This window comes from Bremia lactucae, linkage group LG12 (assembly GCF_004359215.1).
Source record: "Bremia lactucae strain SF5 linkage group LG12, whole genome shotgun sequence".
Lineage (NCBI taxonomy): Eukaryota > Oomycota > Peronosporomycetes > Peronosporales > Peronosporaceae > Bremia > Bremia lactucae.
The window spans coordinates 2,690,443-2,711,596 of NC_090621.1; the positions used below are offsets into that span (position 1 = coordinate 2,690,443).

General features: G+C 45.8%; 3 protein-coding genes across 3 annotated transcripts; 2 read left to right on the forward strand and 1 right to left on the reverse strand.

Moving 5' to 3' along the window:
* Positions 1–166: 166 nt before the first annotated feature.
* On the reverse strand, positions 167–541 carry CCR75_008993 (uncharacterized protein; the record flags this gene model as incomplete). The annotated part of the gene is made up of 1 exon (XM_067967040.1): positions 167–541. The coding sequence occupies one exon, from the start codon at positions 539–541 to the stop codon at positions 167–169; it is 375 nt and encodes a 124-aa protein (XP_067820768.1).
* Positions 542–1,619: 1,078 nt separating this feature from the next.
* On the forward strand, positions 1,620–5,531 carry CCR75_008994 (uncharacterized protein; the record flags this gene model as incomplete). Its single annotated transcript, XM_067967041.1, has 1 exon — positions 1,620–5,531. One exon carries the CDS (start codon positions 1,620–1,622, stop codon positions 5,529–5,531), a length of 3,912 nt encoding a protein of 1,303 aa, XP_067820771.1.
* Positions 5,532–5,637: 106 nt separating this feature from the next.
* Positions 5,638–6,699, forward strand: CCR75_008995 (uncharacterized protein; the record flags this gene model as incomplete). Its single annotated transcript, XM_067967042.1, has 1 exon — positions 5,638–6,699. The coding sequence occupies one exon, from the start codon at positions 5,638–5,640 to the stop codon at positions 6,697–6,699; it is 1,062 nt and encodes a 353-aa protein (XP_067820770.1).
* Between the last annotated feature and the right edge of the window lie 14,455 nt (positions 6,700–21,154).

The window sequence follows — 21,154 nt, forward strand, 5'->3', positions numbered from 1 at the left end:
CCTCAGCACCAATTATAGCAGTGTTACGCATCATTATTGATTGTGCTCGTAGAAGCTCATAGATCGTTTATTATATATACAGTTGTTATTATGTTGCTCCTACGTCCCACTGTAGTGGCCACATGAACACATCGACAAGTGTCAACGCGACTACATTTTTTTTGCTTCACCGGTACGTGACGCGCTCATTAATAATTTCAAGATGTTGGATATTGCGCTTGCAGTTTCTCCACATGCGCATGGTAAGTGGTACGGTCTTGCCGGATACAACAACGGCGTGGTGATTGTTAAATACGTCTGGAATGAGCACGGGAGGGGTAGCTACGTAACGCATCTGGGTGAGGCTAAAGTGCATGAGTTTCGATGGATGCGACTCGATTATTTTCTGCTTGAGTTTGCGCACGTCGTCTGGCAATTTCATGTCCACTTGGATGGCGAGGTGACGGAGTTGTGAGTGCTTTTTTGAGAGCGGAGACTTGAAAGCATGCAGTTGCGACGGCTGAAGGCGTGGGAGGAAGCTCCATTGTACATGCATGCCCATTATTGGAGACCAATTGGACAAATTTAGAAATGCCGATTAGGTCGCACTGCGTTACTCGGTTGTAAACAGTAAAGCGTATAAGCAGTTTGTTGACGATTCTACGGTGCATGGTCCAAGCGGACATTTAGCACTGTACATATCTATCGAGTGCCCTGTCCCTATGCTAGCTCGTGTGTTCTTTAATAGATTCTAATGCCAACGCAACATTTTTAGAATTTAAACTTGTGCTGCCAGCCCAGAAATTGTCTGCTGCTGACAGATATTGACATCCGCCACGCATGATTGGGTACAACAGACGACAAAAAGTAATGAGCGCATTATTGATGAAATTCGTTTAATTGGAAGCACCTTATGGCATAATTAATCGTGTTATCCAGCTGACGAAATTAGTAATCCGTTACTCGCCATTAACAACGGCGCAACAATATTTGACATGGCCAATCCGCCATTTAAACGATATGATCCACAAGAATTGAAGGTCGCTGTATGGTGTTTTACACTAAAAGTGATTTCTGGGGACTAAAGTGACGCAAACAGATCGCGTCCTTCAAGCAGGAGGGTAGCGCTGAAAGAATTTGTCTCGTGCTACCATTTCTTGCACCGATATCATCAATACAACATATTTGTATTCGAGGGTTTTTATAATGTTATAGAGAAGTTCAAATGGACCATAAAAGCTTCGGCGATGCAAATATTTTATCTCAAAAAGAATTCATAGGATTCCACTGCCTCGAAAACTTGATGCAACAAGGTCATGCGAACACAGCTTTAAGCCATTCAAAGTCGTAGTAACTAGTACAAGCACTCGAGACCAACGAGTGGCGCGTTGCATCTCGAGAAACAATACAAATCGTCCGAGCTTATGATCGGTATCTATCGATATGCTGCTATCGATACATTATTTATTGATACCAAACCGAACGCTGGTGCGATGCTTCCTTTTACAACAAAGAAACAAACGAATTAAAAGCATTCAATAAGCTTTACACCCTAAAAAGTAGCCCAATTGTTGCATCATTGCTTTAAATTACCATATTGCGCATTTCCAATTGTCTTGAAAAGATTGTTGCTTTTCCAAATGGCCGCCGATATCTGCGCCCGCGTGCACCTCGTGGCTGAAAAGCTGGAGCAAAAGGCCCAGGATGCCCAGCGCAATGGCAATGACAATGCTGCGCGTTCGTTAGACGCTTCAGCCTCGGATTTGCGGCAAGCCATGGCACTTCTTGTAGAACAACGGCACTTACTCGCGCGTCGACGTGGGGAGTGCGACGACGAGATTGACGACACGGACGTGCAGGAGCTTGCAACGCAAATTGGCCACGTCGAAGCCATGCTACTGAAAAAGTCGAAGGATATGAAGACGAAAGGCAACGAAATGGCGAGCACCGCGCTCGAACAAGCCGCGTCGACGGTCTCCCAAGGTCGCACGCGGCTTCTGGAGCAACAACAGACGCTTTTTAGGCTACTTGGACGCTGGGAGCAGCTTGAAATGGAACTCGAGAGTACCCATGCGTGCTTTGAGACTCGTATAAACGAATGGGAGACGCCAGGGATGGAAGTAATGACCAAAGTCCGTGAACTTGTACAGCTCGAGCGTGTGGTGAAGGAGAGTGTTGATGAGTACCACGACATTCAAGACGTACGCGCATTTATTGAGCGATGCAACGAGTACAAGAAGGAAGCAGTTCAAGCTCGAAAAGATGCGTTTGAAGCGCGTCAAAGGGTCCAAGACTTGACGTGCAAGCTTGCGTTTGAAGAAATAAACGTGACGCTGAAAGAGGAAAACGTGGCAAGTGGAGAACGACAAGAGTGTCAAGTCGTGGAGGAAAGAGTGCATGAAAATGATCAAGCGATACGAAACGTGATTATAAAAGCTGCTACGGAAGTGGATCACGAGAAGCTCAAGGCAAAGGAAGAAATGGAGAGACTTACGACACAAGGTGGTTGTGCACACGACACACTAAAAGAAGCGATGGCTTTGATTGATACGAAGATAGAAACAGTGGTAGTGGACACACACGAGTTGAATCGGGAGAAAGAAGGTGAGAAGATTGAAAGGTTATTAATGCGAGTGGAGGAGCTCGAGACGTTGTGTAGTACGAAAACTCTTGAGCAGAATCAAACGACATTGGAAGCAATTACACGGAAAATGGATGAAATGAACGTGTTGAAAGAAGAAGTTTTGAAAGTCATGGCGTTATTAAGTTCGTACGATGACGTCGAGGGTGGTGTTGTCGATACATTGACTACGACAGTCTGGGAATGCCAAGAAGTTGCTACGATTTGTGAAAAGCTTGGGATAATATTGAATGAATTCAATTCGACTCGAACTCAATGGAGTTTGACTGAAGCGGATTTGCGCTTGTTGTGTCACGAAAGAGACAGTCAAATGAACGATTTTCAATCCATGGATTGGCGTGTGTTTGCAAACGATGGCGAGGACGAAGCGCGTGTTCGAAACAAGTTGAAAACGACTTTGAATTATCGTGAAATAGTCGCTGTTGCAATGGTTAATAGTGTTCGTTGGCTTGAAGAACTGGAGGAGGTACGTTTGAATACGATGCGAGAAAGGGAAACGTTGACAAGTTTAGAGAACGCAAATGAGTGGCTTCAAAATCAATTGAAGGCTTCTAATGCGGTTTTACAAAAGTTCGAGCAAAAAAACGAATCGTTACACGAGCAAGTGGTGCTATTACAACAAAAGAACGAAGCGTGGAACGATTCCATAAGTCTTGAAAAGCGTAACGAGCAAGAAACACACCAACAAAACGTCTTGCAACTGGAACAGCAACTCGAACAAGAACGACATGCGTTTGAAAAGTATCGCAAGCGGTCGCATACAGCGCTCAAGTCAATGGAAAAACGCGTGGAAGTACTGAATCGAATGCAAAAGGAGAAGGAAGAGTTATTGCAAGAAATCCGTGGAAGCAAGGAAGAGTGTGAACACGTAAGAATGTGCATGAAAACGAGTGACGTTCGTGTCCAAGAAACTCAGCGAACGTTGGAGATGATGCAGGTCGAGTTTGATCAATGGAAATTGGACAACGCTTGCGTTCAAGTGGAGCTACAAGAACGGTTTGAGTCCGAGAGAGAGTGCTTGAATGCCAAGGTGAAGGAAGGAACGCTGCGACTACAAGAGCTGTGGACGCAACAGGAGTTGATGAAAGCCGAGAACGCGGCGTTGACATCACGTTTAACGATGGTTTCTGCGTCGTTGGAAGCTGCGAAAGAAGATTTAATACAAGCACACGAGGCTTTGGAAGCAAGTAAAGTTGAGAACGCAATGCAATGGAAGCAATTGCAAGAAGTTCAAGAAAAAAAAGAGATGACGTTCAAAGAGAATGAATTGAAAGGGAATGCCACGAAGGTAGAAGACGTGAATACGAGACTCGAGAATGACGTGCTGGATGAAAAATGTTTGGAAAGCGTGTTGAAACAGCAGCTCGAAGACGCTCATGAGAAGTTGAATGCTTTGCAGGAACAATTTGCGATGACAAAAGCCGCGAATGCAGAGCAAGTGTTTGCATTGAAAGAACAGTGCGACCAATTGAAAGTGGAAGTCACGCAAGCAAAGGATAACGTCCGTTGTAAAACAATGTCGTACGAAGCACTACAAGCTGAGCGCGACAACCACGAGCAACCAAGCTCTTCCCATCGTTTCGAAGACTTACAATTAAAAGTACAAGACGCAACCAAGGAAAATGCTTTGCTTACACGCGCTCTGGACGGTTGTCGACACGAATTGCAAGAAGCGCACGAGATTAATGAAAAGCTCATGCGGTCGTCGAATCCTGAAAACGAATCGAGTACTTCGTTGTTGCCCGTGCTTCATGCCAAGGACGAAGCATTGAAGAAACTGCGTGTACAGAATCTCGCGTTGCAAGACGAAATTGAAACACTACGTCTTGAAAAGAATACACTCGAGCACGCCGTGGAAGAGCTCGAGTTCAAGACTCTCCACACAACACGACGTTACTTGTACGAAACAACAGCACGTGACATGCAAGCTCAAACGCGCCACCACAACGTCACGCGGTTCGAACAACACGTGACAACGCTTTGTACTACGCTTCAGAAACGACTCGAAGCGCATTCCGAGGCTTTTCGAATCGTCACGGACTTTCAAGCGACTTGGCGTGCATGGTTATCGACGCACGACGACTTGCGTTTAATAATGAACGACACGAGAACGGACGTGATGGATCAAGAAGTTCTCGTGCTACGTAGTGGGGTTGTCATTAAAGCTGGTGCACGGTTTGAATTGCCCGTCTTTTGTGACGCGAGTCTCGATCGACGGGTTGTCTGGAATTTTTCAATTCAAGAAGATACGGCGGATGTGGCGTTTCAATTGACTGCCATGAGGACGACAACGCGTTTGAGTACACTTGTTGTGGCCAAGGAGCGCTTGCATAGCTTGTCGGGCGTGTTTCATGGAACGCACGAGAACGTGACGCTTGTCTTTGAATGGGATAATACGTTTTCATGGTTGAATGAAAAAACGTTGGATTACCACGTGTCGATTCTTGAGCCGTTGTCGCGTGAAGAGCACCAAATGCGATGGAACGAGGACCACCAGGAGCAACGAAGCACAAAGTTGCAACAAGGGTTGGTACTGATTCAAACGGAGGCGGCTTGTCGTGATGAATTGAAGAGCACACTGGAGCATTTGAACGAATGTGAAGGGATGAAACGCGAGCTTTTGAATGATTTGGAAGCTCAGAAAGAGCGTGTGGACCAGCAATTGATGGTGTTGAACGAAGAGCGAGAGAGGGTGGAAATGGAGATTGGGATGCTTGTGACGGAGCAGGAAGCGTGCAACGAAGCGGAGCGTCGACTTGTTGAAGCATGGGAGACTGCAATGACCGAACGACTTGATGTTGAAATGACGTTGCAACTGGCTGGCACGAATGAAGTGCAGATCAAAGAATTGACGCATGAACTCGACGCCGAGGTGACGAAGAAGCTTTCGCGTGGTATGCAATCGGAATAGATAGGGTATTAAATATGACAGTAGTCGGACGATTTGGAGTGTTACGACATTAATTTGTGTAGGGTACATACCCTGCCAGTAGGAAACGTCTTCCAGGCTCAAAAAAATGGTATCGCCCGTGTTTTCGTCGCACGCTGGCTCAGCAACTGGTGATTCACCTGTGGAGGGCTCCGTGATGACGAGTATGGAAGCGGTTCCAAAGCAACCACTTGCTGAGCTTGAGGAGATTGCGTTAAACGAATTGCTCGACACGTTTCCGAGTGAAATGGATGACGCGCAGCATTCGAATGGCGACTCGCAGAAACGTCGTAAAGTGGTTCCGGAGACGAAAATACCCATTCTCCAGAGTATGTCGTCGCATCAAGAGCGTATCGATCGTTTTGCAGATTCCATCTCGCACAAGCCAGACGGAAAAGACACGGAAGTCGAGACAATCAAGGCCAAGGACCCCCCACGTGATCAACCGGGTTTAATTCCAAGCGGGCGACATACGAAATTTGCGGAATTAGAGCAACATGTGCGCAACTTAGAGCGTGAAAATTTACATTTAAAACAAGCATTATTATTAGATACAAAAGACCCACACGAGCCGTGTCCGGACGCAAGTGCCGCGCGGCTCTTAGCAGAACGCACGAAAGTCGTGACAGAGATGGTTGAGCGTCTTAACGCTCCGTACTTGAGTCTTGGCGATGCGGCTCGCGTGTGGCACGAACACTGTCGCATTGGCGTCGGCGTGCGCGAGTGGGACGCCGTAGGACGCTTGCAGACGATTAGTCTCTGGAACTTGATTCGCTCGGTCTTTTCGAGTATTGTCATTGATATTGTCGAGCTACGGCCCCATTTGCCGGACGGAGCAATGATTCTTACGAAATGGCGCATTCAGGGCGAAATTGCCTCGACAGACCTCTTGGCGCGTGTCTGCGCTTCCGAGGATTGTCCTGCGACAATGCGCATTGCGTTGCTAGCGATCCAGTCGGCCGATTTGACGTTTACGGTCACGGCGTACGTGGTGTTTCAAGACTTGCACATTGTGGAGCAACACCACAGTTGGGACCAAGTGGGGGTGTTTAAACGCCTTTTTGGAGGCGACATTCCCTCGAGTGTCCAAAAGATGCTTGTGATTGACGAGGCCACGGCTGCTGGACGCAAGCAACCGCTTGATGTGTAGCGTGTCGATGCTTGCCATTAATGTGTTTTTTTTTTCTATTTAATTGGATTTCTCTTTTGTTTATTGCTTTTTGACAAGTCATTGTAGCTTGAAATGCAATCTGTTCACTTCCATTTTTAGGAATGGAAGGACATTTGCTGGAATGTTTTGATCCTTAAGTACATCCAGTTTAACGAGCTAAGTGTCGTTATGTAGCACGCCCGTTAAGTTCGGGACGGAATTTAATTAAGCTGCCCCTCTTACAAGGATAGAGCTGCTTAAGCGACAAATTACTCATGTGGACTTATGCTCGGTAATTGTTTTATAGGTGACATAAAGGAATTTGGACCCATTATTAAACGATGCAAAATGAAGAAGCGATTTAAAATTGTAACGTACTTAAGTGAAGTAAGTAGACCACATAGGTGCATTGACATTGGAAGGGATAACGCCTAGCGTCATCCGATCATCGACTGTTTATGCGTATTGAAGATGATTCGGATTTTTAGATTGAGGTCAAGAATTGGAAGCGGATATGGTTTTTTATGTGCACCAAGTGCCTGACTCATTTTAAAGTGAGCGGAACGATGCGGTGTTTCGGGGAAGTGCAATTCAAGGTAATATAGCGGGGTGTATCGTTACATTAAATTTAACACTTAAAGGTTGTAATTTAATATATTATCCAGACGGTAGGTAATGTTTTGGGAATATTACTTTATTCAGTAACATTCGAAAAGCTTATTCATCGGTAGATATGAGTCTTTATATAAACTTGCTCCGCGGTCCAGTCAGCACTGGACACGCGCAAAGAAAGAGACAGATAAGACTTAATTACTTGTTTTGTATTGGAAGAAAGTTAAGCTAGTACAAATAGTTAGAAACAGAAGAGCCTAATTATATCAAATACAATTCGTTTATATTCCTCTTTAAAGCAAGTGTTCTAACGAGAGTCTTCCAGTGCACGTACTAGAGTACGTGAAGTTACGTGAGGCACCACTCGCACTGAAGCAGTGCGAAGTGGACTTGTACTAAAGCAGTACAAGTCGGCAGTGCCCCGCTTAACCTGGTAGCAATTTGTAGTCCGCCCAAGGACCACAGTTCCAATCATCTAACATGGACATGTCAGATGATAATGGAGATACCCATCACATTTCGCATGAGAGCTACTCTTTTTTAAGTGACATAGAAAGGAGTGTGATCGAACAAATGAGTTCGACCGTAGTGTACGATGCCATCCAGGCCATGCTGTCCGGTTTGGACAGAGATGTCCTCCGTTCAGTAATCGCAAAGTTCATACAACATGAACTTGACGACGCCTAGGAGTAAGTAGCCTTGCTTAATGGCTCTCAACAGGCAGAACTGTTGAGGTTACAACAGGTACAGACAATCCCCTGTACCTGGGATGACGTACACGCGTCATCCCGAAACCTTATAGATAGACATCTCTTAGTAGAGGGGAGTCGAAGAAGACTCCCTCTTAAGATGGTTTGTCGAGTTGGACGATGCCATAACGGCTCGCCACATCGTCGACAAACAAATGCAAGTCGCATTTGCTCAGTCAAAATTGGCAGGTCGTGCCAAAACTTGGGCATTAGAGCTTAAGTTGCGCAACCCATATGTCTTTGGTTCGCTAGAGGCTTTTAAAAGCCCGGCTCAAGCAGACGTTTGAACTGCCTAGGGCTAAGATCAGAGTTAGATGAGAGCTTTTCAAATTGAAGCAAGCCAAGCGTGATGTTCACGGTTATGCCCAGCACATACGACTCTTAGGAAATGTAATATAAACGAGAAAGGACGAAATCACAGATGGTATGTCCAAAAGTACCATCTTTTTGTATATGGATCTGATTGATGGATTTTATCAGATCCTTATGCGTGAACGGGACATCCCGTACACAGCAGTGAGCACTCCTAGTGGGACTCTCTGGGAATGACTAATATCGTCACAGGGGCTTAGTAACGCCCCTGCAACATTCAACAGATGTGTAACAAATCTGTTGCGACCGTTGCGAGAATTCACGCCGAGTTATTTTGACGATGTGTTCGTCCATAACCGGGCCATGAACGGAAAGTCGGACGTGAAAGTTATAAAACTCACGCTCGTCAGGTTCTCACACTTATGCAAAAGCATAATTTGTACGCAAATCCCAAGAAGTGTATATTCGCTGCTAGAGAAATACAACACCTTAAGTGCATCGTCGGAAAACAGGGCGTGCGCCCTGATCCCGAAAAGATCAAGGCAATTACCGACTAGCCAGTTCCAGTCGATGTCAAGGGACTTTGACAATTCCTTGGGCTAGCGGCGTACTTGCATAAGTACTCATGCAATTAAACCGAGATAATAGTTCTTCTCTCTCGAAACACTGATTCTCAGCGTTCCTGTATAGATACCAAGCAAAGCTTGATGCAATCGCCCATGTTGGCGATTGCAGATCAAGACAGACCATTTCATGTGGTCTGTGAAGCCAGCAATTTCACAATCGGCTGTGCGTTAATGCAATAAGATACAGACGGCGCTGAGCGCATCGTCTGTTACCAATCGCGTCAGCTGCAATCAGCTGAACGCAATTACCCAATGCATGACAAGGAACTCCTTGCCATGAAATCTTCATTGGCTAAATTTAGGGTCTACCTCCTAGGAGATAGACCGTTCATCGTATACACGGACCATGCGTCATTACGCACGGCCGTCAATAGCCCACACCTCTCGCAAAGAATGGCGAGGTGGCTATCCTTCTTCGCGGAGTATAACTTCTCCGTCGAATATAAACCAGGATGACCTAATGTCGTCGCTGATGCGTTATCACGCCGACCCGATTTCGAGTCGGGTGTGCGCTTCAACAGTGAAATCAATTTCACTGTTGCAATACACACTACGAGTCTTCCGTTCATCAACTATGTTTGATGACATAAAGAAAGGCTACGCACAAGATAAGGACCTTCTCCGTTTAATGAATCATCTAATGAATCCAGATAATTTGTATATTTTGAGGATTTTTACCGGCTTTATATCGGCCGTTATCAGATCGATTCACAACACGCGACAGTACATTGCCATTTCCAGCAACACTATACGTGTCGTCGTCCCAACTCATAATGATTTCCGCATCATGTATGAGCGTCACGATGCACCAACAAGTGGGCATCGTGGACGTGAGATAAGTTATCTCAGAGTAAGTAACTACTTTTGTTGGCTCCGCCAGTATCAGTTCGTGCGCAAATACATTCATGCTTGCGAGGTGTGTCAACGGCTGAAGCTAAGCCATTAGCTCCGTGCACCTCCCCAACCGGTGGACCTTCGGCGCTGCCTGTGCATTCCCACAGCCGCCGGCAGCTGACTCCACAGCGCGATTAGTAATCCCACTGTAATCGTGTGCAGTCATACTAACCACCGTACCCCCACAAGTGAGGCCATCGCACTCACTCATAGTACATCCACACGCTTGTGGACGCTCCAAGACGTTCATCAGATGGCCATCTGATGAAAAAGTGGCAGGCATCTTTACGGATCGATGCTGCCAGCTGGTTCATGGCTCATATTTTCTGAGCCAAGGGAAACCTAGGATGATATCAAACTTGTCGTCCGAATTCAGTACGATGAAATCATCATCCCACAATAAATCTTTCAACGCGTAGTAAAATCTCACTTACTTCGCGTTTCATTTCTTTTATCGATGCACCTGTCGCTAGACCACCGTCATTCTCGTTGGAGGGATGTCGCGCTCAACACGTTTGAGCCTTCGACCCTCTAGTGACTGGCGACGAATAAAGTTATTCGACGCTCCAAAGTCCACTAGGGCACTAAGTGACAAATAATCTGTCGCTTTTAACTTCAAGGTGATGAGGGATACCTCAAAGACACAGATTGATTGTATGTCTAGAGCAACTTTAGTCAAGAGATTTGCAAATTCGCTTGAGGTTGGTGGATCAGTTGGGCGTTGCACCCCAACTAACCCTGACCATTTTTGTCGGACCCGCGACCGTTGCCCTTTATGGCATCGATCCATAATTACGTTCAGTACCTCTTGGTACTGAGCGTGGGGCACTACACTCATGAGCGTCTTCCACTTCCAGCAAAATGTTGGCAGTCCATATCTACGGACTTCGTCTTCGGACTTCTCGAAGACGAACTTAAAAACAATGGAATCCTTGTTTTTGTAGACAAATTCAGATATATGGTACATCTTGTTGCAGTACCACAGTCAATCACGGCTCTAGGCTATGCCCTAGTCTTTATCGACACGGTATTCAAACGCCATGGTTTAATACGTGACCTGGCCTCGAATATAGATCCACGGTTTTCGGCGGAGTTTTGGCAATCCTTGTTCCGATATTTCGGAACACGGCTCACTATGCCAACTTCTGATCATCCTAAGACAGATGGTCAGACGGATGCGTCAATCATGTCCTCGAAGAGATACTTCAAGGTTACGTCGAATCGTATCCGAATTAAGGCGAGTTTTGCCGAGGGTCAATTTCGCAATCAACTATTCGGTGCACACGTCTACAACGCATACCAGGGATCCTCTAGTTCAAGGGGTGGGGGATGGACTCGCACGAGTAAAAAACAGCTCTGACTCATGCTCATCACGCGTCTAAATTACCAACGACGCGAATGATATCGATGTCAAAGCAATCGACATCGAAAGAGAGAAACTCAGCAACAGTGATGACGCTGTTGCTTCCAAAAAAATTATACCAGCAAGGAATCCCTCGCTGATGAAGAAAAAGATCTAATGGCAGTGCGCACAAAGAGCACCCTTAAAAACAAATCAAATGAGTCAGCAGAGGAATAATTGATGGCTCTAGAATTAGATGTCCGTTTCGTACAGGACTACATTGCAAACGCAGAGGACTGGTAAAAACGGAACGCAGGCAAATTAATTTAAAGATCTAGTACTGCTGTCTAAGGTAAATTAACCTAAGCATGCAGTCACCAATGTGAGTAGTTGTAAGTTAATACCCACGTTCTTTGGGGCATTTCGCGTACTGCATCGCAGAGGCAATGCATACACAATACAATTGCCTTGTTGGATGCAAACGCATTCTACGTTTACGTTTATCGACTCTGCCCGTACCATCAGTACGCGATTTCTTCCCCGAACGGATCTGACAACCCTTTTAAGAATCCCCAAAACATTCTTGTGATCACGGACCAGACTCTCATGTTGAGTCTGAAGACTCTCATGCCGATCCTGGAGTTCCTCGAAATCGCGATGAGCTGACAACAGCTTGAAACGAAGAGAGTGATACTTCCGTTCGCAATCTAATATTGAGTACGCGCTTTGGAACGGTCTTCCAAACGTTCGTTACTGTGAGTCTGCACCGTCTGTTCCATCAAGTAAAGCTTACCGCACTTGTGATCAAGATCCTCCTACAATACATGGAAATAGTGGTCGGTTTTGTCGATCTTCGACTCTCGATTTGATACATAATTCGAATTTAATTTTCCTCCTCCACCACAAACATTGGTGGACTCCCACGGTGATCAACGTTTTCTTGTTGAACGAATCGTTATCTACCGTGATGTGAAGGGGCAGAGAACGAATTTTCTTGTTCGCTGGCGCAGATATCCCCCTTCGCATGACAGCTGACAGCCCCGTTCCCAGCAGGTTCTTGACGTTGAGGGCCTTGTCCGTAAGTATGACGAAACCCATCTGATGGATCAGAATTTTTATCGAAGGGCGCGCGCCCCTGGCGCTTGTAAATTCACTGCAAAACGTCAGTCGCATCGCGCATCTCGAAAGAGATGCGGATCCTTCCCCAAGGCAAAGAAAGGGAGTAAACACCCCCTTTCACTCGTTTCGTGTTGTCGACTCAACACGGACGTTTTTCAAACTTAACGCGAATCGCGTTAATTCTCTAAAGCTAGGCTTCGCGTGTATCAGCGAGATTTTTTCTCGCTTGTTGTTGCCACTATACTATTGATGCCTAAAAAGGCATCGACATAAAATCTTCCCGCGAGATAAAATCTCGCTGATGCTCAGCGCGAAAGTTCTTCGCACTGGGATCAAGGCCATATAGATTTGTCGCAATAAATAAGAAATATTCATTGTGAGTAGTAGTTTCTCCATACAAGCTACTGACTAGCCGTTCGTGCAAAAGCGACGGCTTCTAATCTGGGGCATACGAGGTATCTTACTGTCTGCACTCCCCTAAGTGGAACGTACTGAAGCATGAGTACGACAGGAACTTTTGACACGTTGGATTACGCCATTGTCATCACTACGCAAAGGAACAAGTGCGAATGACGGCACGGGAGACGGTGCTGGCGATGGGGAAATACCCTCATACAGCGAACGCTATTAGCACGTCTACTCGATTGATTTCCCTCACTCGAAAGCTCATAGTCAGCCGTTATTGGCGTTCAGACGACTGTTCCGCTCTCCCCGAGTCGGCCATCTCATCCGACTCGCACTCATAGTCGACCGTATTAGGGGTCACACTCATGTTACTAATCACCACGTGCACCCGCAACATTTAATGTTGTGGGAGAAGGTGACACTACAGTCGTCGAAATGTCTCCCGAGAGACAACAATGCGTCGCCCGCGGCTGCATGAACCACAGCCGAAGGATCCGCACTATTTGTTGACCACATGGACTTGTTAGCCATGCGATAGAATTGGAAATGGTGGTTCTGACCAATCAGCATCGTTTTCAATTACGTGGTCTTATAGTGACCATTCTATTTTATAGCAGTCAGAGTGATGGTCGTTTAAGGGACAGGTGATTTAACGGGTGTATTGGTAAATGAGATTAACACTCAAAGATTGTTAATTAATATATTATCTAAAAGGTAGATAATATTTGAGTATTATTACTCTCGATAGTAATATTCGTAAAACTTTTTCATTGCTCCGCGGTCTAATCAGCACTGGACGCGCGTAAAGAGAGAGACAGATAAGACTTTATTATATGATTTGTATTGGTAAATAATAAAGTTAGTATTAAAATCGATAGAAACAGAGGAACTTATTATATTAAATACAGTTTTCTTTTAACCCTCTTTAAAGCCTATTTCTTAAATGAGTCTTCATCTGCACGTACTAGTGTAGGTGAAGTGACGAGAGGCACACTCGCAGTGAAGCAGTACAAGTCGGCAATGCCCTGTTACAGTCTTGATTTATCAGAAATCCCCTATTCGTCAAAATTCCATATATAAAGCATTAATCGCACATTTTTGAGCCAACAACCGACCTTTTTTCTGACCAAGTGGCGATACATATTGAGTTTTAATTTCATGCGCTGCTTAAAAATAAACGCTGTACGCACGGCAAGCAACGGATTAACTATTAAGACTTCTTCGAATTACCATATAATGTTGTTGCAATTGCCTAAATTATTAGAGATGTATTCACCAGGTGTCGCATCAAATAATACTTAGATGACGAATTGTGTAGCGAAGCTACCTCGCTCCTAAAGTCAAAGGAAGACTTTCAGACTCAGAGAGTCAGTTTGTTCTATTGAATAAATGGGTTTAACAACTCAAGGAGTCGTACAAGCTATTAAAGGTTAAAGAATCCTAATTCAAGGGATACAGGGGTTCGTAGAATTAAGTGGCCATGAGGATATATCTTAGAAAGGCTTCTTTCTCTTACAAATCAATGTGCAAGCCTTAGAAAGGCACTTAACGCGTTATGATCAAAAGGGGAACTGCCCTTAATTTAATAATTTTAATCTAAAAACCTCACCCTAACTAATTTAAAATAGATTTTGGCCGCCAGAGGCGGCGACCACATTTGTTACCCATAATAAATGGGATTTAAGTAACTAACTATTTTAAAATTTGATAAAAGAGTATTTTACCCATAAAGCAAATGTACAACAACAACGGTTCTCCAATTGATATGTGCCCCATTACACCCTCCCCCATCAGGCGGTTGACACCTAGTGACAACATTCGGGTAAATTATTCCCCTTCGAGGTTGGAACCTAAACAGCTAACCTTTTGGCTGTGTGTTTTTTTTTTACTTTGTCTCATGGCAATCAAGCGTGAGTCACAGACTTATAGCACCATCCTCAACGATGAGCGAATGGTGTTTTTTGAAATTCACTCTCCATCAGAGGAGGAGGAGAAGAGCGTCGCTATCTCACGCCTTCTCCTCCGGATGAACGTCGGCGGGCCCCGAATCCGTTCCCAGAACGTGGTGTCGGTGATGTCTTAATTGCATTGAGCAGGACACAGGACCCTCAGTCCATTATCATTACGAATCTGCTCGATGAAGAGCAAGAGTAGATTATCCTCATAGAAGAAAGAGCTCGTCGTCGGGCTGCCAAGATAGCGAAAGCTGAAGCTGAAGCTCATAGTGAAGATAGATTCACTCCGCTTAAAGCGGACGATCGTCTCAAAGAGATGGCGGGTTACATCTTGGCACATGGATCTCCGGTGACTCGGCAAGGACTCTGGAGGAGATCGCTGCCCGCGACGCTTTTAATGAGCGATACCTTACGCCAAAGGTAATGATGCGAAGCCAGTATCTGACGCATTTACGTGATCAAGCTTGTGGGGCTTCGTGACCTCCATGAGGGAAATTCCGATCATTTTTTTCTAAACAAAACAAAAATTGAAAGCGAATCCTCATTCGAAGACTGGGTCCTCCGGGCCCGCCAACTTCGTAATATTTGTAATATCAGAGAGTCTAAGGATAGATGTGATGTTCGCTAGAAACGGATGCTTCGCTTCGATTTCGCTAAGCTTAATGCCAAAGGCCACTTACGTTCGGCATTTATGCCACAAAACGAAGAAAGGTCTAGCCGATATAAAGTGCTTCGGCTGACAGTACAACTAAGGATCAAAGCCGCACTGAGGCTTTAGATCCACCTAATCCTACGTTTAGTGGTGGGAAGCGTCGTTTGACGCGAGTTGACCCTGAGTTTGGCGCTCAAAAACGTCAACGGCGTACGGGCAATCTTGCCGAAGAGGTACCTCGAACTCATAAGAGTTTTCAGAAGAGGGGAACCCTAGCCACTTCACCAGATACTGGTATTGACTTTCACGACGACGTCGCTTTAAAAGTTTCTCCACATGAAACTGAAGGTTCCCCCGCGCAGCAAACAGCGCAGGAGGATACCAAAATCTCGACGAAAGCGTTTGATGCTTTAAGGCACTAGGTGCAACTTCTTCGTGAGGTCCTTGCTCAGGTTAAGAGCTCTTCTGACGCCGTCTTTCGATGCTGGAGCGTCAGCAACCTCGTTTAGAGGGCCATCCGGACAACCTGGCGAGGATGCAGCAATCTGTGGCACGACCGCCTGTCTCGGCGCAAGCGTCTTCAAGTCAACGTGAGAAGGGTCCCGATATGGCTTAAGCAAGCCCGCGTAAAACACTGATGAACGCAGCTTGCTAGGAAGGTTTTGCGTGTAAGCTACGCCCTTCTTGGACACAACCGTAAATGGTCCAATAAAGCGCGGGCGCAATTTGGGCTTGAAGACCGCGGGAACTAAGTTGGTAGGTAGATTTTTAGCGTTTAGTAAAACTCGGTCTCCGACCATATACGAATTAATACAGCTTCTGCCTTTAGCATCTGCTTGTTCTTTTTGTTTGTCTCGGCTATCAGCCATCGAATCCCTTACATGTCTTAAGACACTAAATCGCGTCGCGTGAAAGTCGCTTACTTGATTCCGAACGATAACAGGGCTGATATCAGCAAGTTTATCGGCTAATTCTCCCCCCATAAGCCCTGTACCACGCAGTGGTATCGTTAATGGAACGCGTGGGTGAGTGAGACCGTTGACATTGAATGGAGTATAGCCTGTAGAGGCATGTCCAGCGTTCTTTAACGCAAACTCCACCACTGAGAGCATCGAGCTCCAGTGCTTTGGTGTCTGAGCACAGATGCTGCGTAAAATGTCTTTAATGACGCGATTGACACGTTCCGTTTGACCATCGGTTTGCGGGTGGTCCGCAGTGGACATATCCAATTTGGTGCCAAGCACCCGGTAAATTAAATTCCAGAATTTTCCCGTGAAACGGGGATCCCGATCAGAGACAACTGCCACTCGCAAACTATGGTGTCGAAACACGCAATCAATAAACAGCTTAGCTGTACCTGCACCATGAATGGAATCCGGCACGGCCGCTATGTGAGCCATTTTGCTCAATCGGTCACCAAAGACCACTATGCCGGAGTTACCGGCTAGATCATTCGGTAGCTGAAATTTTTTTAATACTAATGGACTCCCAGCAACCTATGTGAACGGTAAAGGCTCGCCAGCGGCGCAGCAGAATGCGCCGAGGGTTTAACTCGTTGGCAAGTTTCGCATGTGCGGACATATGTGCTGACCCATTTATAAAGTTTGGGCCACCAATAACTCTGGCTTATAGAGCCGCAGGTGTTTTCTCTGTCGAGATGACCTGTCGTGTGCCTCATAGAGGTTTCGGTACTTCAAATCCTCACCATGAGGAACAACGACACGCGGAGAATCCGCGATGTCTGTGCAACAAAGCAAGAGGTCTTAATCGATAGAAAATCGATTTTACCTTGCACGCAAACGTGCCGGCAATTTAATATCTGAATCCGAGTTCTTTAAAGCTCGTAGTAGAGCTACACACTGTTTATCGTTGTTGCAAGCCGACCGGATTAATTCAGGAATAGGCGACAAAATATTCGTTAAATGAGTTAGCTTATAATCCGGCCTGCGTGATAACGCATCGGCCAAAGCGTTCTGCTTGCCGGGCTTATACTTCACCTCGAAGTCGTATACCGCGAAAAAGGATAGCCATCGGGCCATTCTCTGTGAAAGATGGGGTGACTTAGTCACCGTGCGTTATGACGCGTGATCTGTATATATATCAAATGGCTTAGAGCCGAGCAGATGTACTATGAATATGACGAGAGTATGCTTCATAGCAAGAAACACTTTCTCATTAACTGGGTAATTCTTTTCCGCAGCTTTAAAATGTCTAGACTCGAACTCAATAACACATTCGTGCCCATCAACATCTGTTTGTAACAGAACACTGCCAATATCAAAATCTGATGCGTCACAGAAGACAATGAAAGGCCAATTTGGGTGTGGCAGTGCCAGGATCGGGGCATGGATAAGACTATCCTTAACTGCTCGAAAAGCATTATTTTCGGTGCTAGTCCAGCACCATTCTGTATAATTTTTAGGGAGATTAGATAATGGCCCAACCATATCAGCGTAATATTCGCTATATTTGTGTAAATAATTGGCGAGACCCAACCACTTACGTAAATTCTTTTGGTTTTCAGGAACCGGTCAATCTACTATGGCTTTTACCTTAGCGGGTTTCGCTCTAAGGCCTCGCTTTCCAATGAAGCATCCCAAGACAGGAATCTCGTCTGCGCCAAAAAAACATTTAGATGCAGTAACATACAATTTATATGTGCGCATGCACTCGAGCACTGCTCGAAAATGGTCTTTATGGTTTTCCATATCCGACCGACCCTGCTCCGCACAACTATGAACAAAAATGTCATCGAAATAAGTCTGTGCATAACCTCGATGAGGGCGAAAAAGTTGCGTCACTTGACGATTAAATGTTGCCGGGGCGTTGGAAAGCCCTTGTGGCATAACCAGCCACTCCCATAACATGCCGCTTGGAGTTGTAGTTGCTCACTAGTATCACTTATGAGGGTATATACGTTTCGTGTCTATCCTGTCTTGGAGTGAAGACAATACGCCTCTTAGAGGTCGGGACACTCATGTCTTTGGATTTTCCAGCCTGTATTATTTCTATACAAGACATGGTGTCTATTTTGACATCCGACAAGGAGTTAGGCAACTCAACTTCCTTATCCAGCAAACGTTTACCTGTCGCTTCACGTGCATTAGGAGGGTTTGACCCAAAATAACCTGACGAACCGCCAATTGTGTCACTATTATCACTCAGTATGGTGCCACCTTGGCCGACCACACTTGGTGGACTTAGACGTGCCACTCCACGTATCTCAGGGATATTTCTTTTGCACACTGATGATTCGTCCTTACGCCAACAATGCTTTCATCATTCAGTGAATCGTTATTACAACGAGTGTCACTCGACGCAGTACGTGCCGTTCCTCTTATTTCTGCTGAGTCGGGCTAAGAATTAATGTTTTTAACCCTAGAGTGTATTAACTAAGACATGCCAATGTCTAAAACACTGACAGACTCATTCAATGATCCGCGCAATAGCGCTTTTGTTGCCTAACAAAAGTGGGTTCATGTCTCTCCAAAACTTTGCTAGGAACATTTCGCGGGGCGCATCAGGTCTTAGACCTTCAATCGATCCATGGCTCATGGTGTTCTGACCAGGCCATACCAAGGATACGATCATATCTCAAATCCAAATCAAGGACGAGACAGCGTTCCATACTGTCAAGGTCAAGAAACGTTACACCTAAGTTCAATGGAACTTTGCGAACAGTGACACGAGTCCTAGTCGCTAAGCGATAAGTGATTGTATCACTTTTTTGCGGTTTAAGCGCCTCAACGTAATGTTGACTTCTTTCACGGGAAAGGCGTCGAGCATAATTGCTTGACGCTCCTGAGTCAATTAAAGTTGACCACGACTTATCAATGCCCTTTACAGTCGCTTGAGCGACTTGCAAGCCAGGCTTGTACTCTCGCACCGTGCCATTAAGCACCAAGCTAATTGGGGCTTAATTATGTTTATTCTCACCTCCTATAGGTTCAACAGAGCCTAGGCCTTCCCCAGTAGGGTGCCCCGCACCTACTGGGTATCAAAAAAATTTCCCACCGTACCAGATCTCTGGTATAGGTGGAGTTGGAGGTCTTTAAAGCTTTACGCGATTTTCGTAGGGGGTACGCCGGACGTTAATGTTTCGTGCTTCATCTGCGGATGGTCTTAGGCTGTTTCAAAGCTTGAAGAGACCCTATTTCTTTCTCAACAAGGCTTAAATCATGGGATTACTCTATTAGACGGAACCCATGTGGTCGAAGAGCTTGCTCGGTAAGAAGGCGTGCTAACGCCAACAGATTTAAGGTCGAGCTCAGCGCGTAGCGCTATGGCAGCTTCCTCTTCGAAAGTAGCAGAATGAGATCGGAATAATTCCGTCCGGGCAACGCCCTCATTAAGACCTTTCATTAAGATGGTTACTACAATTGCTTCTTGCACCGGGTCTTGATGTATAGAAGCAATGAGAGTTCTCAACTCCTGGACAAAGCCTCCTAGGGTTCTCTACCCTACCGAGTCGCTAGGAGCCGTACTCGAATGCGAAAAGCCTGATCAGACGGTGCAAACATGCTAATCATTTGCTGTTTTAGCGAATCCCATGAGGGAAAAGCGTCGTTTATGGACGTGCTGCACAAAAGAACCCACTCCATGGCTCTCCTCCGAGTTTGGAAATGACCATAACCACCTTTTGCCGTTCTGTTAAGAACAAGGCGGAGTCACTGGACATTATCATCTGCTTATCCAAAAAGGGATATTTTCTCCCTATTTTCTCTCAAATGTCTTCACTTTCACAGATAGAAGGTGAGCCCTCGGCTCGGACTTAGGTACAGAGATGTACCGGGTTGGCATAGATCTCATAAGTGGTCCTGTACCTGACCTATCAGGGGGCATCGTACGCATGAACGCTTCAAGCCTTGCGTGCAGGACCTCTGGTCCCTGGAAGATAATAAATTCCACGTGTTCGAGCCCAAATAAGGATTTGAGCATGTCATAAGCGGCGCCTTGCGCTTTTAATAATTCTGGAAGCTCTTTCTGTAGGCGGGCACGTCGTAATGCGGCCACGCTCAACTTAAGCACACACCCTAGCACAGAGAGGAAGCGGTTAACACCTGCTTCTCTTGCGTGCAGTGAGGAAGTTGTGGTGGGCGCGCAAGCAACCTCACCCAACACACTAAGAACTCTGGTAAAGTGTCGTCACGGGAGCGGTAATCCGTCTCCTCGTGCGCACTTACCAAGTAGGTAGTAATTTTTAGACTGATTTATATTTAGTAGAAATAAATACAAATACCTTTTTTACCAATTAAAATGTTATCTCTACAGATACCATTAAATATGTATTGCGAGCGTGTCTTTATAGATACCTCGCGTAACTGATGACGCTAGCCGTCCTCATGGATGACGCTGGGCGTCATCCCTCCTAATGTGAATGCATCCATGTGCATCATATCCACAAGGGTTGGTCACAAATGTGCACCACACCCGAATGTTGGGTCTAATTACTATAATTTAGTAATAGACCATCCCCTTAAGTACACTTAATGTAGTTAACGGGGACTGCGTAACATTAGGGCAACTCTAGCCCGTTCCACCATCCCCCTCTTTAAGGTTGAATTGACATTTTTAAATTCGACAAAGAGGAGAGAGGAACTGCGAGCAGCTTTACGCGCCGATAGTTCACTCGATCACTCTAGCGCACGTGTTTCCATACACGGCGCCCAAGATGCCACCTAAAAGGGGCCACGTTGGTGGGTCGTCTGCGAAGACGCCCACTCAACCTCGCACTAAGCGCACGCGCCGCGTTAATTCGCCGGCCGCGTCTAATGCCTTAGTCGGAACGC